The 21,412-nt window shown below is 41.5% G+C and overlaps 2 protein-coding genes across 2 annotated transcripts in view; both read left to right on the top strand.

The window, feature by feature from the left end:
* Window positions 1-3,436, top strand: part of ngly1 (N-glycanase 1) — a 281,389-nt gene extending 277,953 nt beyond the window's left edge. The window contains exons 9-13 of the mRNA XM_061059160.1: window positions 247-357; window positions 443-628; window positions 1,346-1,531; window positions 2,136-2,313; window positions 2,407-3,436. Of these exons, the coding sequence (XP_060915143.1) occupies window positions 247-357; window positions 443-628; window positions 1,346-1,531; window positions 2,136-2,313; window positions 2,407-2,582 (837 nt within the window). The 3' untranslated portion in view covers window positions 2,583-3,436. The remainder of the gene's footprint in view (window positions 1-246; window positions 358-442; window positions 629-1,345; window positions 1,532-2,135; window positions 2,314-2,406) is intronic.
* A 941-nt stretch (window positions 3,437-4,377) lies between these two features.
* top2b (DNA topoisomerase II beta) overlaps window positions 4,378-21,412 on the top strand; it is a 29,330-nt gene continuing 12,295 nt past the window's right edge. Inside the window, exons 1-22 of the mRNA XM_061059158.1 lie at window positions 4,378-4,570; window positions 7,162-7,326; window positions 8,328-8,418; window positions 10,761-10,824; window positions 12,457-12,602; window positions 12,852-12,949; window positions 13,643-13,855; window positions 13,982-14,155; window positions 14,938-15,039; window positions 15,134-15,271; window positions 15,391-15,529; window positions 16,344-16,501; window positions 17,431-17,556; window positions 17,637-17,747; window positions 18,586-18,691; window positions 18,800-18,909; window positions 19,537-19,629; window positions 19,955-20,069; window positions 20,317-20,438; window positions 20,531-20,679; window positions 20,771-21,002; window positions 21,254-21,388. Coding sequence (XP_060915141.1) covers window positions 4,526-4,570; window positions 7,162-7,326; window positions 8,328-8,418; window positions 10,761-10,824; window positions 12,457-12,602; window positions 12,852-12,949; window positions 13,643-13,855; window positions 13,982-14,155; window positions 14,938-15,039; window positions 15,134-15,271; window positions 15,391-15,529; window positions 16,344-16,501; window positions 17,431-17,556; window positions 17,637-17,747; window positions 18,586-18,691; window positions 18,800-18,909; window positions 19,537-19,629; window positions 19,955-20,069; window positions 20,317-20,438; window positions 20,531-20,679; window positions 20,771-21,002; window positions 21,254-21,388 — 2,832 coding nt within the window. The 5' untranslated portion in view covers window positions 4,378-4,525. The remainder of the gene's footprint in view (window positions 4,571-7,161; window positions 7,327-8,327; window positions 8,419-10,760; window positions 10,825-12,456; window positions 12,603-12,851; window positions 12,950-13,642; window positions 13,856-13,981; window positions 14,156-14,937; window positions 15,040-15,133; window positions 15,272-15,390; window positions 15,530-16,343; window positions 16,502-17,430; window positions 17,557-17,636; window positions 17,748-18,585; window positions 18,692-18,799; window positions 18,910-19,536; window positions 19,630-19,954; window positions 20,070-20,316; window positions 20,439-20,530; window positions 20,680-20,770; window positions 21,003-21,253; window positions 21,389-21,412) is intronic.

Below are 21,412 nucleotides of genomic sequence, written 5' to 3' on the forward strand. Positions count from 1 at the left end.
CCTACTTAAAATCTATTCTACTTTTACTGTTTAGGTATCTCTATCGTTTTTCTTTTACTTCTTTCAAACCAAAGTCTAAAATTTTGATATTGTGACATCTCCATTTCCTGTGTTGGTTTTTATCTTGGAATGATTAGCGCCCTCTTTTGGCCAAACAGCTGCACTTTGAACAATGTTGTTTCATCAGGTCCTGGTTCAACAGACAGTTCATGTGTGTTGGTATTCGTGTTTGTGTGTCTGTTGCAGGTGGTTGATGTGACCTGGAGGTACTCCTGCAAACATCCAGAGATTTTGACGAGGAGGACCAGGGTTCAGGAGGCCTGGCTGCTGCACACCATAAACGGGCTCAATCAATCAGTGAGAGTTTCAAAACCTGCAAGTATGACTAAACTGCTGCAGTGAATTTGATGTTAACCACCTTTTATCTGCTCTGATGCTGCAGAGGCAGCAGGCCCTGACTCCGGACAGGAAGAAGGTGCTTACAGAGAGGCTGCTTGTTGAGCTGGTCGAGTTTATTTCCCCGAAGAAACCAAAATCAGGAGAGCTCGGGGGGCGTAACTCTGGATCTCTGGCCTGGAGGCAAGCACGCGGGGAGACCAGAGGGGCTGATACAGCAACCACCACACAGGTACAGCATATTTCATCAAAACAGACCAAACAAATCCTACCTCCTTAAATCTTATTTTGCACAGTTGTGTGTTTCATATTTACAAATATTTCACCACATCTGCATTCAACATGACTTTCTGTTAGATCACTGTGAAAGCATGGAGTGTAAGGGCGCACTCAAATTAGTAGTTGCAATTGTATTCTGTGTTGTTCTTCGATGTGCGGTCGCGGACTCAACCGCACGTCCATTTGATTTATTTATAATATTTTTTTTTGTTTTTTAATCCGCCTGTCTTGTCAACGTAAACACGCTTCATGATCACCTAAGCTGTTGTAAGAGTTAACTGTGATCAGGCCCGGTTAGTGCTGGAGCAGTGTTAGTGCAGGCCATCGGGTGTTTGGGGCGATCATGCTTCTTGTACAAGGAAAGTAGTGTGAGTGCGCTCTAAGGCAGCGTTCACACTGCAGGCATAAGTGACCTGAATCTGATTTATTTTGCACCTGTGTGACTCGGATTGGATTTTTTTTATGGCAGCATGAACAGTACAAGTTACATGGAAACGGATCTTTTCAAATTAGATTTGCGCTACTTCCAACAGGAGTCTGATACAGGCCACATTTAAAAAGCCAAACATAAAATCAGAATTGAGCACCAAAGCTTGCAGTGTGAACGCAGCCTGCTTCACATCAGCGTAGACTGACAGGGTGCGTGTTTATCTGTGTGTGTTCCTCTCAGGCTGCAGGTTTTGTGTTTACTCCCACTGAGAGAGAGAAAAGCGACAGGTTACTGCACGTGCGCTACAATGCCTCCAAAGACCAGTACTGTCGAGTGTCCAACGACTGTGAGCTCATTCCGAGCTGGGAGCAGTGCATGTGGAGGAAGGAGTCTGTGTTCAGAAAGCTGGAGAACGACTGGCAGATGGTACGCTTATTATTATTTAATGAACTTACTTATGCTTATTTCTAGTTTGAACAAGATGTTCCCAGTACTTTAAAGCTAGGGAACAATGTCTCGCCTCCTGAGAACGACTGGATTTCAAAACAGTCGGAAGTGAAATTGAAGCACTAAACAAAAATCAGTGTTGTACATTTTTCTCATTATGCATCTTTAATAATGTGAAGGGAAATCTGCAACGAGTGGGTCAAAATGCAGAAATAAACGCTGATGCTTGTTCCTGACAAAAATAGAGTTCTGTAATTAACCAAGCAGGTCCTCTTTTCAAGAAAGATGGTCGAAAAAGGAAAAGTTTTAATGGAACATTTTGAAGTTATCAAATAAAATCCTTACACTTTTATGTTTTTTAGCCTTTGATGAGAAAAAAATGTTTCCACATAGCTATACAAGTTGAGCGAGTTTTAAATTTCTAAGATAAGGAACATATTGGAAATATGTCATCCCTCAAACAGACCTACAGTGTTGTAACTAATATGAAACAATTATTAAACTGTGTTCATAGGAGGCATTTAAAGTCCTGAAGCCACCAGCATCAATACGTGCTCTGACCTGATTGTGTTTCTGTCCTCAGGTGTACATAGCTCGAACAGAAGGCTCCTCTCAGGGAAAAATGAGCTGGAAGTTCGACTTTGCTCCAGCAGGACTGAAGATAAAGTCGGTCTCCATCATGGCCAGTAGCCAGAACTTCCACTCTGGGGAAGTCTGCTGGCACTTGCAGGCGGGCTCGGTTACTACAGAGTTCTCAGGAGGTGGGGTTAAGTAAAGGATATTTTATGAAACACTCTGCATTTGACTCTCAATTCTCTCTCTTATAATTTCCTTTTGTGTATTTGAATCTTTAGACGGGAAGATGCAGTCGTTCCAGAGTCTCTCCGGCTCCTCAGAGTTCCTTGTTGTAGCTGGACTCAGTGGTGGAGAGGGGGATGCGTCATGGCAGCACGCTCAGATCTTCAGACAAAGCCTGAAGGAGACGGAGGAGTCTTCATTCGAAATCCTGGTCCACTTAGAAGATGCTTAACAATGTGTGTTACTTAGACAAAGTGGACCCACTTATTCTTTTTCTCTGTTTCACAAGTTCAGAACGAAAAGGTTTGGATGATAGTTTTGTTTGATGACAAATCAGTGCAATATTTGAACTTGTGTCTGTTCTCCATGATGGGTTTAGGGGATTTTTTTAAAACATTTTAAATGCACAAATATTGTGTATTCTGCTCTCACACAAAAAAACCCACTAACTTGTGTAGTGGAGGCATTGGTTGGCAAGAAAGTTCTGTGCTCTAAAGATAACACTTTTTGTTAATGGAGGTAGTATCTTACGCTATACTGGCTGCTTCTCGTTTCAAAATAGGATCTCAGACTTAAACAAAAAGGAAAATCTCTGTAGGGATCCTTTCTGTGATGTTGTCAGACACTTAAAATAACAATCGTAGCCTGTCTGATGCAAACACTAGGGATATCTTTAAGACCAATTTCAGTTTGAAGCTGCTGATCATGTACACACTAAAAGATATCAAAGAACATGCATGAGCTGATAGCACATGAATGAAGACATGTATTTTGTAACTACCACAGAGTGCAGATCTCTGCCTCACATTTGTTTGTTTGTCGTTTGACCGAGGGCCAAAATGATTTATGAACCATGCAGTCTGCGGTATGTGTAAAAAGGTTCAACCATAAAGCCATAGTTTTTGTAAAAAAAAAAAATGTTTCCTACACTGTGAATGTGTCTGTTGTTTGTGATGCATGGAGAATTTCCACATAGCACAACAGGGTTGATGTCGGCCCAGGTTGCTCTTGTTCTCCTGCCTGTAATAAAACTAACATGATTGGTGATTGTGTTATAAATTCAGAAAGTTATGCTAGTGTGGGTTTTTCTTTTTTAAGAAAATTTATGAATATATTATGAAGACAAGGTAAAGTGTTTATTAAAGCTCCTGCGAGGAACCTTTTGTTTGTGTCGTGCTGGCGACACCTGTGGCCAAGTGGGACATCTTATCTCTTGTCTGATTTTTGTCCTGTGCAGGTGGAGGTAGTGTTGTTCTTCTGAGAAATCATCCCTGCTTTCTTAACAGTCAAATGTATCACTCATTGTGAATATTTGCTGTGGGAAATGTAAAACAAAGGCTTTTTCTACGACGTACTGTGAATCATCTTGTCTGACACTTTACCCCCTGGCAGTGGTTACAGGCATTAAGAATGAGAATATATTAAAAGTCTTATCACTGATTGTGTAATTTGCCTTTTTAGGTGGTTAGGAGGCATCACAAATGATTTCAGTCGATTTCACAACAGTGTAAAACTTCTCACAGGGGCTTTAAATTGAACACAATGTGGTCTGTGAGTGAATTTCTGCAGCCATCTAGTGTTGAAAACAGGAGCATTTAAGCCGCTGTGTGTTCTCCCCTCCCATTGGTCGAAATACCGGTGCTTTCGTAAAGCTGCCTCCTGATTGGTCCGTTCGTCCTCGGAAAAGGGCTTCGCCGTCTATCGTACAGCTGGAGGAGCCGGACAGCGGATGCTAACGCTGCTGCTAGCCGATACTCGTTTTTATTTTTAAATGAAAAGTATTTAATTAATTCGTTTTAGGATAATTTATGTAAACTGATATTTTAATCTGCCGTGTTTCCACATGAAATTGTAAGTCTACTCAATGTGTGCGTCTTGTACAGTATTTATTTAGCAGGAAGTAGCCCGGCTAGCATCTTTTGTTGGAAGTTCAGGCCTAGCTGTGCTCACCGCTTGTCGAGTTTAACAATAGCCGCCGACACACTCCCCCCTCCTCCGCTTGTTTTGATACATTCAAAGGATTTAACTAAAACGGGAGGAAAAGAACATGAGAGATAAACAAGCCTGGGTTCCTTCCAGAGACTAGGACATTTGTTATGCGGACGGACTTTTAATTTGGCTGGAGCTGAAGACATTTTGCGAGCTGCGTTACAGAAAACAAGATCACAAAGGAATATGTCCAACGGAGCTGCAGGAAGCGGAGGGGGTCTGGCATGGCTGGTAAGTTACTTTGTGATTCAACTAACAAAACTTGTCGTTTTAGTATCTAAATACTTGTGAAATCCGGTGAACCAGCATGCTTTAAAGCTTTAACCAGCGTTTAAGTCCATAATGTGTGTGTGTGTGTGTGTGTGGGGGGACTCTCCTATCCATGCAAGAAACACACCGTCTGCAGCGTGCATTTAAATACTGTCAGGGTAAAGGTTTATTTAAATTAAGTGGATGCATGGGAGTATTTTTTTATTTTTATCACAGAGATGTAATAAAATGAATTCAGAGGCTGCACAACATCCTGTCTGTAGTGCAGAGAGTTGTAGTTTACAGATATTTACGGTGAAGACAATAACTTGGTTAAACTTTCAAGTTGCCTCCTGCATTCATAATTACCGTACTGATCTAAAATATCGACATAAACAGTGCATTGCATGCATCAGTCATTGTTGTTGTTAGGCAGGGATGCACACGTCTCATCAATCTTGTTTATCATGACTGCACTGCTGTGATGTAGCGCCCATCTCTTCCAGCGTTGGTGAGCTTTTAAGTAAATAAATGTGCCATGGTTACTTCTTTAAGTGAGCATACATTTCGTTGAGGGCAGACTTGATACAAGATTAATAATAACCACACGTTTTCATGAGTCTGAGGTCCCTTCTCTGAACAATGCAGAAAATCTGCTGCAAACTTAGTGGTTCGTGGTGTGTAAGGAGGAATCAGCAAAAGAGGTAAATTATATATACATGATGCATTTTAAAAGGCCGGTCCCTCTCATGCCTGTGCACACAGTCCATTGTTAAATAAAGCTAATAGCACTGCAATACAAACTGAATTTTGAGAGGTTCCTGCAGGCAGACTCATGAAGTGAAACTAGTGTATCAGGTATTGATTTTTACAGTATTTACTAATCACTTACTTGTATAAGAAGCATTGATTTATCTGCACCTTCAGTAACACGGTAACTGATTTGATGAGCGATTATCAATCCGTCTTAAAACAAGGATGAATCTATACGACTTTCTTAAAATATCAAAAAGCTTAATGCAGTCTTACTCCCTTCATCCAGCAGACTTTCCTGTGGTGCATGTCTACTGAACTCATGTCAAACCTGCTTAGCATACATTGTTGTTATGAAGCATTAATCACAGGTAATCTGCTGAATACTTAATATATTGTAGCTTTAACCCCACCCAGGCCCTTGAATTGTTTCCATCACAGAAAAGTTGTATCAGTCACGCAAACACTTTCTATTTCTATACACACCGGGTTAGTTATATTTCAAGCCAAGGTGTATTGATAAAGCATCGATACATCGAGCGATTCAAACTGTTTCACAGAGTAACTCAGAAGCTCTCGAGGAAAAGCATGTTGGCTGGAAACGTCACTTGTTAATAAATCCTTCAAACGGGAGTTTCTTGGTGTGCAGATCTTGTTTTGCTTCTCTTTACCTGTTCGTGTTTTTTTTTTTATCTAGCAGCCTCTGAGAGATGTGCATGCTAGAGTAACTATAACATGAATAACATTAACATATGACATTGAGCGAACACAAGACTTTAAAATATAAAATATAGGGCTTAAAATGAATAAATAAAAATAACATTGAGCGAAAATAAGACATTAAAATGCAAAGAATATTCAATCTATGCGTGTCTACCACAGTATATTTATTATCTGACTATTTCTCTGAGCTTAAGAATTGCCTTCTGACTTTTATATTTATTAATCACATAGATCAGTCGACATTAACCCTGTGTTTGGCAGCTTAAAGGTGCTCATTTCTGGAGATGCACCAATGCACTTTTTTTCAGTTCCGATCTGATTCCCATACAGATCTACCGATACAATACTGATTCTGATATTTATATTTTTTTGCCATGATTAATAGTGTTATTGTTGTTGTTGGTATTATGTGTAAGGCTACACACACCTGTAGTAAACACGGCATTCACAAACAAACAGGAAGCAGTTGAAGTCTGAACGTCGCCATGGAGACCATTTGTGGGCACTTCTCACCGTGTATACTCTCAGCCTATACGTCTTCAAAGCGAGAAGACTGTGCGAGCTGAAAATGTTTAAAGTGCCCAACAATCTTTCTTGATCTGTGACGTGGCTCTGTGCCGTCAGTCTGATAAGTAATAAGGTCAATATCTGACCAGATACCGATATAAGATCAGATCTGTCCCATCTCTATTTAATTCATTCCCTGAACCGACTAAGCTGTGGGCCAGTGTAATATCGGGGACTCAGTTTTGTTTGAGAAATTATTAGTTTTTTGCTTTTCAAGCTCAAGGAAGTATTTAACTTGCCAACACATTTCTGAAGTTTGAAATATAAGTGAGGAGGTTTGACGCTCGCTGTAGTATAAACACATTATGATCCATTCCTACCTGTAGCGTTATCTCCTACAGCCAGTCGTTTGCTTCTCTTAGATATCTGTCAAAAAGCCACAGAGAGGACAAGGGTGTTCCCTGTGTGGTGCTGGGCCCTGATAATCTGCCGTCAACAGCACTGTTCAGCACGCTCTTCTCCTCCAAGGCCGTGGCGTTTAAAAAAAGACTTATGTGCGTATTAATGGTAGAAACAACTCTGCCAAACAGGAGGCTGCGAATGGCAGAGGTGAAGGCGGCAAGATGGAAGGAGCCAAGAAGGACAAGGCCGGCTCCAAGATGTCCGTGGAGCGAGTGTACCAGAAGAAGACCCAGCTCGAGCACATTCTTCTCCGTCCGGACACGTACATCGGCAGCGTGGAGCCCATCACCCAGGTGAGTCCACAGCACGCTATAAAGATGGGCAGTAAGGTCAACGTGTGATACCTGACCAACAAAAAAAAAATAGAGCTACTACATGTTTGAGGAGGGTATTAGTTTTTAAAAGGATAACTGGAGGGAAATGTTTTTAAGCTCAGACTTATTTTTTACACGACTGAAGGAAGCCGTGAGTCAAACATGTAAATTTCCCTTTTAATTAAGTGTTGTTTTTTTAAATTGAGAAACCATAATAAAACTGGATATTTTTAAGTAAAGCAGATTGTACAGCTACACATTTTTGATTGACAAACTAAGATCACGTCCACAAGAAGGTCGTCAAAATGTTTGACACTTCAGTACTTTAATTATCATTATTTTAAAATGATACAATATCTGTTATTTTAATTATTATGAATAGTATCCGCTGCTCCCATCTCATCTCTGTAACGCCTCTGTTAATACCTTTTTTGAAGACGGTACAGAGGGGGGATCACTTCATTCCCTCATTACGCCTCCGTGGCGTTCAGATTGAAGGCAAGACATCACTGGGGCGTAAATATCAGCTTGAAATGGCGGTCTGAATAGGACTATTGTTTAACCCTTTCAGCTTTTTCCCAATTTCAGTTCTTGGGATCACGGTTAGATTCAATTTATATTCAATTTCCAAACAATTCTTGATTCATGGATTCTAACGTCTATTTTTGAGTTAGTTAATACTTCAGGATCTACTCCAGTCATCTGTGGGACTGGCTGAATTTCTTGAAATCGAAGTAATGAATCTATTTAAAATCTCAGAAGATTTTTTCTCAGAAGATCTTGATTTTTACATAAATCGATTTCCCCCCTCCCCTAGTTTATTGGTAATGATTTCAGTTATAAAACACAAAAATCGGCCTTTAAAGGTGTGCATTCTTTACTGCTTATAAAATGAAACATGACCATGTTCCTCAATTGCTTATCTTTTGTTGACTGTGTTTTCCACTTTGGACTTCATCATTTGTGTATTTTCTTCACAGCAAATGTGGGTTTTTGATGAAGAAATTGGGATGAACCAGAGGGAGATCACCTACGTCCCTGGACTCTACAAAATCTTTGATGAAATTCTCGGTGAGTTAGAAAACATGCGGTTCTCTTTCTGCAGAGTTTAGCGAGACTGTTTATTTTTTATTTGAGATTTTGTCTCTTCTGTAAGTGGGATATTGACGGCTTATTATCTGTGTATAAATGTCATTCACTGAATCACAAGCCTGCTGTTGGGACGGTTCAGCAGTATGGATCTAGGACTGTGTGGAGCCGTTTGTTAGCTTGTCTTTTTGTGCTCCGTTTGCTGCATGAATGTAGACATTTTGTAGGAAACAGAGAAATAACGTAAGTGTTGTTGACAAATCGAATCATGAGTGAATAAAACCGGCCTCACTTGTGAAAATTATTTAATATGAGAAGAAATCTAGAAGGGTGGAAATGTTGTAACGCACGCCTCACAGTCAGCGCTGATGGAAAACTGTGTTGAATGTGCATCTTAAAGGTCAAATATGAGACTTGTGTAGGTTATTTTACAAGTTTGGAACAAGGAGTCAATATTTGCGGTTCAAAACCTTATCTGATACGACTGACAAACTTCTGTCGCAGGTACAGCCCTATGATCCCTGGTTAAGTGCATGTATGCTCGGGCAGCGTTCTTCAGTTCATAAAGGTTAATGTCTGTGTAGGTCATCCAGGTCATGGGTAAATCCAAAGCTTGATCCAGAGGCAACTGGACTGGTTGAAGATCTTGAAGATGTCTCACCTCTCCTCCTCCGAAGAGCTTCTTCCATTTTTAACTATCTGGTGGACAAAGCTAGAAATTTAAGCCTCTGGATTATTGGTAATAATCAAGGATGACTCCCATCAGAGTCGTTGACCCAGTTTCGCCTAGAGTGGTCAGGGTCGTTGGAGTCACATGTTCCAAGGTGGGAATGGGGCTTCAGTTGTTGTGGGAGAGATTTCAAAACCGCATTGTAGGTTGGTGAAAGATGGTGTCTCAGACCACCACCTCGGTTAAGATATGGTTTTTCTACTTTAACACAGATGGCTTCTAGCATCCCTTTCAAACCAACGGCCTTCCTTGGCCAGGATGTGCACTTTGTCATCGTTTGTCCATCAGATGGTAGTGGACTGCAGTGGAATCCTGTACTGAAGAGCTGTATCTCCAATGCTGTGCCATGCGTTTGTGTAGCCATAAAGGTTAATACAGTAGTTTAACAGTCTTATCTGTTGGTTTAAATGAGTCAGTAAAATGTGGGAGTAATGCTCCGGGCGGCTGATACCTCTGATAGAGAAGTGCTCCAGTGTCATCAGGTTTCACATGAGAGTGTTGATGATTTCTTTTCATCTCAGCCTGTGTGATTACAAAGGTGTTAGATTAATGACACAGTTTCATTGTGTGGCTCTTAATTCTGTGTTTGTATAATTAGGAACAGGTCAGGAGGAGTACACACTCAGGAAAGATTCACTCCCAGGTTGCTGCTAATTTAATGTGAACGACAAACATTTTACAGAAATCAGATCGGCTGACTTTGTGACCTCCTGTTTTCAGCATGTGGACACTTTATATTTTTGGTTTACATTTTCAGTCTACGTGCACTGTCGTTCATTTACTTAACTGACAGTGCAGGTGATTAAAGTCCAAAGTGCAGCTCTGTGTGCCTTTTTGAATTGCCCCCCGGTGACAAATAAAGTTTTTTAATTTGAATTTGAATGTTGATGACTCTCCGGGATCTCATAACCTGTCATCCATCTTAATGTTAAACTTATATTCTCCTCAACCCTTACTTATTTTTACATGATAAAACGATGGTAACATTTTAGTGATGGTTATTTTTAGTATTATAGTATTTCATTGTTATTATTAAGTGTATTCTATAATACTGAAATACGGGATTTTCTCAAATTTGTGTCACCCAATAAGTTTTCAATTTTGGAAAGTTGGCCCATTACAACAGGCTCTAACATTTTAATCATCACCCAAATCCCAATCTCCCCATGCATGTAGTTACCTCTGTGGCCCCTGGCCTTGTTTAGGCGAGTGGGGTTTGAAAACACGCTTCCCGGCGTACGTTATTAATATGTTTTGAGTCTCACAGAGTTCTTGCTGACTCAAGTTAGTTGTGCCATTTGTTAAGATCATTAGTTTCTTGCAATATCTGCATAAGTGACATTGAATTTATCTTTAATAAAGGGTCTCTCTGCTTCTCGTCGTTCCGGTGCGATGAGGTGAAGTCTTTGTAGCACAGAACATTTTTCTTGTAGCAGGTGGGACATCTATGTCGCACTGTACAGCGCTGTAATTATGATTAATAAGATGTCAAATACTGTCAGTTCATCTTTTTTGGGTTTCCCTAACTATATCCTAAAGTTTGTTTTCCAGCATCATGTTTCTTGATTAAATGTTTATTTCTCTCTCTCCACAGTCAATGCAGCAGACAACAAACAAAGAGACAAGAACATGACCGGCATAAAGATCACCATTGATCCGTAAGTACGGTGTTTCAGAGTATGACGGAGAGTGTATCATTAGTGACCAAAAGTCGATTTTGTCTCTTTTTGCCTTTCTAAGAAGACATTAAATACTTAAAGCTCATTAGAACCGACTCGCAGCTGGACGCAAAAAGATTTGTGTCTTAATGGGAGTCTTTCTTTCTTTATTGGTAATTTACGATGTCTTAAAGCCCTGACTGTGTTCAGGTGGCTGTGTATATAACCAGGCGTTGTGAATACCTGCAGTAGATGGAGGACATATGAGACATGAATCCAAGCAGAACAGGAGCATAATGAGCCTGTGCTGAAATGCACTGAGCTCCTCTTTATATGCAGCACACCTCCGGCCTGCCAACCGAATTCACATCAGACTGCTTAAACAGTAGCGTGTCCTTCAGCCGAGCTGCTGCTGTCTCTGCAGTAACGACCGCTGCTGTATAAATGACACCATTAGCTCTGCTGCTCTCAGGTCTCTGCTGCCTAATGTGGCTTTATAAAGATGTTAATGCCTCTCTCCACAGCTCCCTCAGCCTGTTGGTGGGTGAGCTCATTAAACACTGGTGTCAGTATTTTCCGCCACCACAACACCAGATGCATGATATCATATCAGAGGTGGGGGGCACTGACTGATGACGGAGACTTTTATACCTCTCTGCTGGCGGCAGCCTTGGCTTGAGGCATACGCTTGGTTTTCTGCCCCCCTGCAGGTGATATCTTTTTATAAAATAACCGCCAACTTGGACTCGAGGATGATCAGATTTATAGTTAGGCAAAGGAGTTATCTTTTAAAAATTTTAATAATGCAAGAATTTATGCTCTTTATTATGACATGACTTTAATTGCTACAGATCTTAAAGGAAAATAGATTCAGTGGCCGAACTACTACATCGTTATGACCTGGAAAAAAACTATTTCTGGGCCAGTGTTTCTGTCCAATCCTTTCAGGTCAACAGAGATTGTTACACATGTACTGTTTCAATCAAAAACAATGAGGAGAAGTCCTTCACAATCGCCTTATGCTGATATATTTATTGAATCAGCACACCATGTTTCAGACTAAACGGCCTTCATCAGGTGTAAAGGCAGCATCAAGACATCTCCCCTGTTAGACTGACTCAGTCAACCAATCAGAGGATGACTGAGAATGATGATCATCTGAAGCTGCTAGATGCATCATCAGCCAAATCATAATGAGTCACAAAAGAAAGGTTAAACTTTCATATTTTACCCAACTTAGTTCAGTACTAGTACTTGGAATGATGGATGATGAAGTTTACTTTTTAGACTTTGATGGGTAAAATGTCAATATTTCACTTTTTCAATGAATTTATCAGCAGAAAGCGAGATTGTGTGCAGGAGTTTTCCCTCATTGTCTTTACACCCTCCTCCGACAAACCTGTCACTCATTGAGATGTGCAGAGACCCTTTTTTTCAATTAAAAGAATCAACAAAAACTCCAAGATGAAGTCAAACCTTTTAGATTTGTCTTTGTCCCAAGAAACATCTCTGTTAGCACGCTTTACGGTGAAATTCCCCATTTTACAGATTGGTTTATTTCTAATTTTCATGACCAGATCCTTTTCAATAAGTTCTTAAAACTCATCCGTGTCCTTTCTCTGCCTCCACCAGTGACTCCAATACCATTACTATCTGGAACAACGGCAAAGGAATTCCTGTGGTGGAGCACAAGGACGAGAAGATGTACGTCCCAGCTCTCATTTTCGGTCACCTGCTGACCTCCAGCAACTACGACGACGATCAGAAGAAAGTCACAGGTCAGAGGAGCCTTCTTAACATCAGCTGTTCTCAACGTGGAATTGTAGCTTTTGTTAGTTTGTAAATTATTTTACAGCCTGTGTGCTAAAGCAATCCCGTGGAGAAAGTCCAAAACTTTTTGTTCTTACAGTCTGCGTATGAAAGTATGAATTAGGCCCATATTTTAAAACCTTCTGTAATACTAATGAATGTTTTTTTTTTCTGGTGTGACTTTTGTTATCGTGACTAACTCTGTGTGTTGCTTCCAGGTGGAAGGAATGGGTACGGTGCTAAACTCTGCAACATCTTCAGTACCAAGTTCACAGTGGAAACTGCCTGCAAGGAATACAGACACAGCTTCAAACAGGTAAGGATGTCTCTTTTTGAAAAAGGTTAATTCATAGCTTCCGCGTATAAGATGCACTTTTATCGCCTATTTTTTCATCTTAATAGTTGGCTGCATCTTATATAAAATGCTGACACACGCTTCAAATTAAGACCAAACAGTTAAAGCAAACTGTACCATACAGAGCATGGCTATAATGATCAAGTAACAATGTATATTTCCTGCTTTGTACTGTGTATGTGTGTAATGTAGCAGACTTTTAGGCGCTAATTTTAGTACAGCTTCCTTGATTTTGTTATTGAATGTTTGTTACATGATTGTAGGTCTTAAACCGACATGACAACAAACATCTTAAAAAATGCTAATCTGCTCTTTGGCAACTTCAATTCAGTTATCTTTGTTATGTTTTTCAGACAGTGACAACTTGATCTGGTTGTAGCCAGTTTTACATTTTACAACAGCTGTTTGTTAAATGAAGTAATTGCTGTTTTTTAGGTGTTGACATGTGCTCATGCCTAAGGTAAGGTTGTGTATGTTATCCCCTTTCTTGGTTGCACCTCCGAGGTTGTATGGGCACAATTGTTACAGTAAGAGGTCACGGTTGATAAAGTATAAACGTATGCACAGAAGACTTTGTGGCATTTTCTTTGTCTGTTAGAAAGTAGAACAAAAGTAGAAGTGGATATGACATATCTTCTTGTTTGCCGTCCTCAGACGTGGCAGAACAACATGAGCAAGACCGCTGAGCCGAAGATCAAGTTCTTCGATGGGGAGGATTTCACCTGCGTGACGTTCCAGCCTGACCTGTCCAAGTTCAAGATGGAGAAACTGGACAAAGATATTGTAGCGCTTCTTACCCGCAGAGCTTACGATGTAGCCGGCTCCTGCAAGGGGGTCAAAGTCACGTTCAACGGGAAAAAATTGCCTGTAAGTCCTCACTGTCAATCTCATTACATGTTCAAGCCTAACTTTCTAGAGGGCAGTGCAAAAGTGTAACGCGGGTGAATATTATTAATTGAATCTAATTTGTGTCTACCCTCTCTGCCCGTGAAGATTACCGGCTTCCGCAGCTATGTGGATCTGTATGTGAAGGACAAAGTGGACGAAACGGGTGTGACCCTGAAGGTGGTGAACGAGACTGTGAACGATCGGTGGGAGGTCTGCCTCACCATGAGCGAGAAAGGATTCCAGCAAACCAGCTTTGTGAACAGCATTGCCACAACCAAGGTATCCTTATAAAAAGCAGTTGAAGAACATATTGCTTTAATGTGTGACTTTCAAGGTTCATTCACGGGTGGATAAAAATAATTCCCCGAAAATTTTGCTAAAACAGCCCACATTTTTGGGGCGCTGGTCGTCTAGTGTCGGATTTAAGGGCCTCGTATACAGAGGCTACAGTCCTTCAAGGGGGCGGCACAGGTTTGAATCTGACCTGCATGTTGTTCCCAGCTCTCTCTTTCTCCCTGATTTCTGACTCTATCCACTGTCCTGTCTCTTCAATAAAGGCATAAAAAGAATTTTGAACTAGCTTGAGTAGCAGGACTATGTACAGCAGATTTTTGATTGGAGGTGTTGCTCTCCCTCTGATCTGAGTGGGTGTCAAACACCACTTGCACGTGTAGGAGGTGTGAAGAGCAAGGGGAGACTGTACATTAGTGCATCGGTCACAATTGGCAATCTTACACAGATATAAGGATATCATGGATATTCTCCATGTGTGGGAAAGCAATATTTAAAAGGTCATTACTCATTTTTTTATTATTTGTTTATTCCTCGCCTGACAATTTGAAAGTTGATATCAGTCTGCTGGACAACTACCCGTGATACCGTTTATAATCCGATAGAAACGGGCACATGTAACCCTGATACGACGTCTATGTGAGACCTGTTTGTATTTATTAAACGTGCAGCTGTGCCAGGCTAGTTAAAAGTGTTGTGACAGTGTAAAATCTGTGCAAGTCTACTATCTTATTACTTCTAACCCCGAGGGTGTGTGTATTTTGTTTCAGGGTGGCCGACACGTTGATTATGTAGTGGACCAGATCGTTTCCAAACTTATTGAAGTGGTGAAGAAGAAGAACAAGGCAGGAGTGTCTGTCAAACCCTTCCAGGTACGATTACAAACGATTCTTATATGCAGCATTTCTAACTCCAGTTGGCTGCGGTGAAAACTGATCTGGGATCTGTCTGTCATTTGGGCCTCAGGTGAAGAACCACATCTGGGTGTTTGTGAACGCTCTGATCGAGAATCCCTCCTTCGACTCCCAGACCAAGGAGAACATGACGCTCCAGACGAAGAGCTTCGGGTCAAAGTGCCTTCTGTCGGACAAGTTTGTCAGGGCTGTAAGGATGATTCACAGTTACTTTCATCTCCTCACTCCATTCCAGGCTCCGCTAGTAGTAGTGTTATAAAATAGCTGGGCATCAGTCATGAAAGCATTTGGTGTCTTTGTCCCCCACAGGCAACCAACTGCGGCATCGTCGAGAGTATCCTCAACTGGGTGAAGTTCAAAGCTCAGACGCAGCTGAATAAGAAGTGCTCGTCCGTGAAGTACAGCAAGATCAAAGGCATCCCCAAGCTAGACGACGCCAACGATGCTGGTGTGTTAACACTGTGATTATAGATGAATGTGTGGTAGAAAGTGTTAGACTGGTTATCTCCCACAAAGCCTCTGAAATGTTGATGTGGAGTAAAGAGAGAGGGACAGTGACACATTGTGTGATTACTGAAAAGGTGATTCACACTGTTGGGGATTGAACTACATCAAAACTTAATTATCCTCAACTGAAGAGTGAAGGCGGTCTCTTTTTATAGAGGACATATCCCTCTTTTCCACCTTTTTCAAACAGTCCCCTGTGGTCTAAATGAAACATCTGTGCTGTGCTTTGGTCAAAATATAACATGAATCAAGCGCCAGAGGAGGTTTGTGACCCTGTATAAACCAGCTCTCTCAGAACGCTCTGTTTTGGTGTGTGTGTCTCTTTAAATGCAATGAGCCCCCCCTGAGTTTTCCCAGTAGACATCACTCCTCTGTAGCGAGAATAAATATGGTGGACCTGCGCAAAAGTTTTCCTCTAGGCTGGGGGTGGAGTCCATGGGTGGAGATACCAGGGGAGGGGATTTTTTTTTTTTTTACCAGAATCCCACTGTGACATCACAAGGGGAGCACATTTGAAACGGAGCATTTTTCTCTGTGTTGTAAGATTTATGCAGACTACCACCAAAGGACTGGATGAGTTTATTTTACATTTTGTGGGTCAGTAGACACTCAGGTTACCCAAATATATATTCAAAAACACTGTAGAAGTGGATTTTTCATAATATGTCCCCTTTAATGTTGAAACTGCTTCCCGAGTATTATGTTCACCAGTTGTAATCTATTGATGTATTTTTTCATCCGTATTCATGTCCTAGGTGGCAAACACTCGTCTGAATGCACACTGATCCTCACTGAGGGAGACTCGGCCAAGTCTCTGGCCGTCTCTGGACTGGGAGTCATCGGGCGCGATCGCTACGGAGTGTTTCCACTGAGAGGAAAGATCCTAAATGTGCGAGAAGCAACACACAAACAGGTAGGAGACCGGATAACTGGGACATTTCTGCCACAGAAGTATACCTGGATGGGGGTGCGGGGATCTTGGTGGTTGGTGCGTTCACCCAAGCGTGGAGGCTGTGGTCCTCCGGGTGGGCGGGCGGGCGGCAAGGGTTCGAATCCAGCCTGTGGCTATTTTCCTGCAAGTCGTTCCCCACTCTCTCTTTCTGTATCCCTGCTTTCCAGCTCTATCCAATGTGCTGTCTCTAAATGGAGAAACAACACAGAAGCTACACCAGAAGCTGCTCCAATTAAATTGAATTTAAAGGAAAAATCCCATGTACCGTTGCGGGCCCTCGCCCTTCATCAGTAATGAACAAGTGAATGGACACACCTCCACATCTATACAACCTCTGAGGTCACCTGACAGGTCATGTGTTACAAAACCGGGAACACACATATACACACAAGTGTTTATGCATAGCTTCAGGTACCTGATTTTTTTTTTTGCATAGCGTATATTGTATATTGTTCCCGGTTTTGTATCGCATGACCTGTCAGGTGACATCGGGGGTTATGTGGACGTGTGTCCATTCTCGACTACCGCTCCCACCCTCTGGAACTCACTCCCAAAAAACTTCAGAGACTCCCCCTCACTCACTTCCTTCAAGAAATCCCCATAAACTCACCTCTTCAACATCGCCTACAACCACTAACAATCTCAACTCTCATCCTTCTTCTTTTATTTCTTCATTGTAATGTTTCATCGTTTTGTTTTGTTGTTATTCCTTTTCAAGAGACGTTAAGCGTCTTTGAGTATTTAGAAAAGCGCTATAAAAGTCTAATTTATTTTTATTATTATTAAAATAAGCTGTAATCTGCGACTGATTCTGATTCTAAATTAGTTTTCATAATATTACTTTATTTTCTGCTAACATTTGACTTGACTTTTTTCCCCTCTCTCAATAGATCATGGAAAACGCCGAAATCAACAACATCATCAAAATCGTGGGCCTTCAGTACAAGAAGAGCTACGAAGACCCAGAGTCCCTGAGGAGCCTGCGTTACGGCAAGATCATGATCATGACCGATCAGGTGACTTTTCTCGCGGACACTCGCACAGCTTCACGCTCACAGTAAAAACAGCAGTTCTAACATTCTTCTCTTATCCCCAGGATCAAGATGGCTCCCATATCAAAGGTCTGCTCATCAACTTCTTCCACCACAACTGGCCGTCCCTGCTGAAGCACACATTCCTGGAGGAGTTCATCACACCTATCGTCAAAGTAAGAAAGAGACTCTCGATTTTACAGTTACTGCTCACAATGAAGCTGCACTAAGATCTGTAATATGCAAATAGACATGATTGTCGGATATGAAAATGAGGAACCTCTAAACTGCGGACGAGAGGAGGTCAAAAAGTGACAAAGATGATGTGTTTCATTTTATTCCTCAGAGCTGACCTGCAGGAAAGTAACTGAGCGTTATTACCACATCGACAAAGTCACATTTTAATTTATTTCTTTTTACCATAAACCCCAAATTTACTTTCATACCTCGTATTTTTGAGTCGTATGATGTCAAGTCTGAGAACTTTTTACACGTTGTGCCAACCTGAGGGGACATGCGAGTGGATTTTCCGATTCGGAGCATCAGATATTTTGCATAACATTTTGTGAAAGTAGGATAAAAGTTGTTGGGTTTAATTTAAAAGTACAAAGGCGTAATGATGGAGTAGCTTGGATACGCTGCTTTAACTCAATCTCGATGTAGCAGGTGCTAAAAACTCACCACAAACAACAATGGAGACCCAGCTCTGTCATGAATACCTACTGTACGACCTTAATGATGATGATGACAATGGTTGTTTGATAACAACGATTTTAAGATGGCTCCTATACTGATTAGAGCTCTCAAGAACAGCCGTCGATGTTGTGCTCCGCCTCTTTGTACTTCCTGTCAGCACCTTTTTGTTCAATCAGACTCAAAGCTGATCATTTGCACTTACTGACGTTGTTTCCTCTTTTCCAGATCCTTTCTTGTCTTGTACTTCCTCTCTGATGCACGTGCTGCTAAATGAATTGTAGAATTGTAAAACATATCCTCTTTGATTGTTATCGCTAGGTTAACAAGAACAAGCAGGAGATGGCCTTCTACAGCATCCCAGAGTTCGATGAGTGGAAGAAACAGACAGAGAATTATAAAACATGGCATATAAAGTACTACAAAGGTTTGCTCCTCAAGTTTTTACATATACAAATTCAAACTGTCCAAATGAAAACCTGGGAGTTTGTTTCTGAGTACGTATTTGATTATGGATGCTAAATCTTTGCTCCAGGTTTGGGTACAAGTACAAGCAAAGAGGCAAAGGAATACTTTGCTGACATGGAGAAGCATCGCATCACATTCCGATACGGCGGAGCAGAGGACGACGCCGCCATCACTCTGGTGAGTAATGAGTAGTGAGAAATACTTGCCAGTGTAATGCTGTTTAACAATTCAATACAGCGTCCTAATGCCCACCTCAGGCTGGAAGAAAATCTGAATTTCTCCCACATCTGACGACATTTCAGTTACACACTATAGCCGCCTCACGCTATGATAACACGATGGCGCAAGAACTTAAGCACATTTCTCATGATTTTCTTCAAACGCTGGACATTTGTCTACCTAGGTCGAGATATTTCTAAATTCAGTAGCTCCTTTCTGACCTTTGTAACCCTTGAAAAGTTAGATCTGTGGCACAGTTATTCTCTTGCATTTCTTAAAAATGTACAGGGGCTAATCATAGAGCGTTTAACACATGGTCATAGTTTCAGTGACGTCACCCATTGATTTCTGAAGCGATGTTTTGAAGCCCAACGATGGCGGTGACCATATTGGAAATTTCAAACCCAACTTTCTATCAATCAAGATGTTTAGCTAAAGCCAGCTTAAAGCCTCTAGCAAACGGCTACAACACGCCCACCTGTCAATCAACCAGGCCACGCCCCTAATCATGCAAATGATACGTTAATTCTTATTCTTGCAGTAAGTGTTGCTGAGCTCTTAGGTTTGTGTTTTTCTTTGCTTCAGGCCTTCAGTAAGAAAAAGACGGACGACAGGAAGGAGTGGCTGACCAACTTCATGGAGGACAGACGCCAGAGGAGGATGCACGGCCTGCCAGAGGTTTGTGGCTTTTCTCAAAGTTGTGCGAGGCAGTGATGGAGGAAAGAGAGTCTAGATGTGTTTATGTGCTGCTCCGTTTGTGGTAGTTCTGTGGTTCCAGCTTTACAGACTCTGTGATGAAGTGGAGCTGGATAAGCTTTGTGGTTTTCTTAGTGTGTTGTTAAAGATTTACCTAAATGACGAATTGTTGTATATTCTATACCAGTTTGTTGATCTTTTAGGAGGATTAATCCTTTCCTGAAACTCATCTTTAACCTCTCTGATGACACATTTTAGCACTGATTAAAGTCTGTGCATCATTTTTTTTATTGTGTTTTTTTTCCAGCAATATCTGTACGGGACTCAGGCCAGGCATCTGTCCTACAACGACTTCATTAACAAAGAGCTGATTCTGTTCTCCAACTCTGACAACGAGCGATCCATCCCCTCCCTGGTTGACGGTTAGTATGAATTAAAATCCTCAATAAGATGTGCTGCTCCAAACTTAAATTATGTTTACCAGAATGCCAAGATTTTTCACATCTCACCTTCTCTTTGTGATTTTTTTATGTATTTATTTGGTGTGTGTGTGTGTGTGTGTGTGTGTGTGTGTGTGTGTGTGTGTGTAATGATTTCTGGGTGTTATTCCTTACCTTAAGTCGAAGTGCAGAAGAATATTCAAAACCATGTGCTGTGTTTCTTCTGCAGGTTTGAAGCCGGGCCAGAGGAAGGTGATTTTCACCTGCATGAAGAGGAATGACAAGAGGGAAGTGAAGGTAGCACAGCTGGCCGGTTCAGTGGCAGAGATGTCTGCATACCATCACGGAGAGGTAGAGTTGGATCACTGACTTCAAAGATTGGTTGAGATTTCTATGCATCATCCACACTATAAATAAGCAGCAATTTCCCATTTGTCTTGCAGACAGCTCTCATGCAAACCATCGTGAACTTGGCTCAGAACTTTGTGGGCAGTAACAACGTGAACGTCCTGCAGCCTCTGGGTCAGTTTGGTACTCGCATCAACGGTGGCAAAGACGCTGCCAGCCCTCGTTACATCTTCACTATGCTCAGGTAAAACACCCATTAACAGAAACAGAAGTATTATATTAAGAGATATCTTTTGATTACAAAAGTTTAATAATATTGGTCTCATTTCCCACAGTCCTCTCGCCAAGCTCTTGTTCCCTGCGGTGGATTCAAACCTGCTCAAGTTCCTGTTTGACGACAACCAGAAGGTGGAGCCCGAGTGGTACATTCCCATCATCCCAATGGTGCTGGTGAACGGAGCCGAGGGCATCGGCACAGGATGGGCGTGTAAGATCCCCAACTACGACACCCGAGAGATCGTCAACAACATCAACCGCCTGCTTAACCACCAGGACCCCCTGCCAATGGTAAACAGCCTGAGTCTTAAGAGCAGGAAAAATAAACTTTGAGATTGAGAGACCCCTGGCGGACAGAGTTGACATACTGTGTTAAAACTTGTGTAAAATCACAGATTAGCTTTCCTGATTGGTTCACTTCATGGCATGTTGCTTTGACTGAACATGTAGACAAATTATTTAGATTAGATTTTTTTCCCTTTTTGGTAGAAATTTTGACTGTTCTCTGAGATCCATCTTGTGTGTATTTTCGTTTGAAACAGCTTCCTAGCTACAAAGGCTTCAAAGGGTTGCTCCATGAACTGGGTCAGAACCAGTTTCTGGTGAGTGGAGAGGTGTCAGTCATCGACAGGAACACCATCGAGATCACAGAGCTTCCTGTTCGGACATGGACACAGGTAAGACTCGGCCTATTTATTTGA

Source organism: Labrus mixtus, chromosome 16, assembly GCF_963584025.1.
Source record: "Labrus mixtus chromosome 16, fLabMix1.1, whole genome shotgun sequence".
NCBI lineage: Eukaryota > Metazoa > Chordata > Actinopteri > Labriformes > Labridae > Labrus > Labrus mixtus.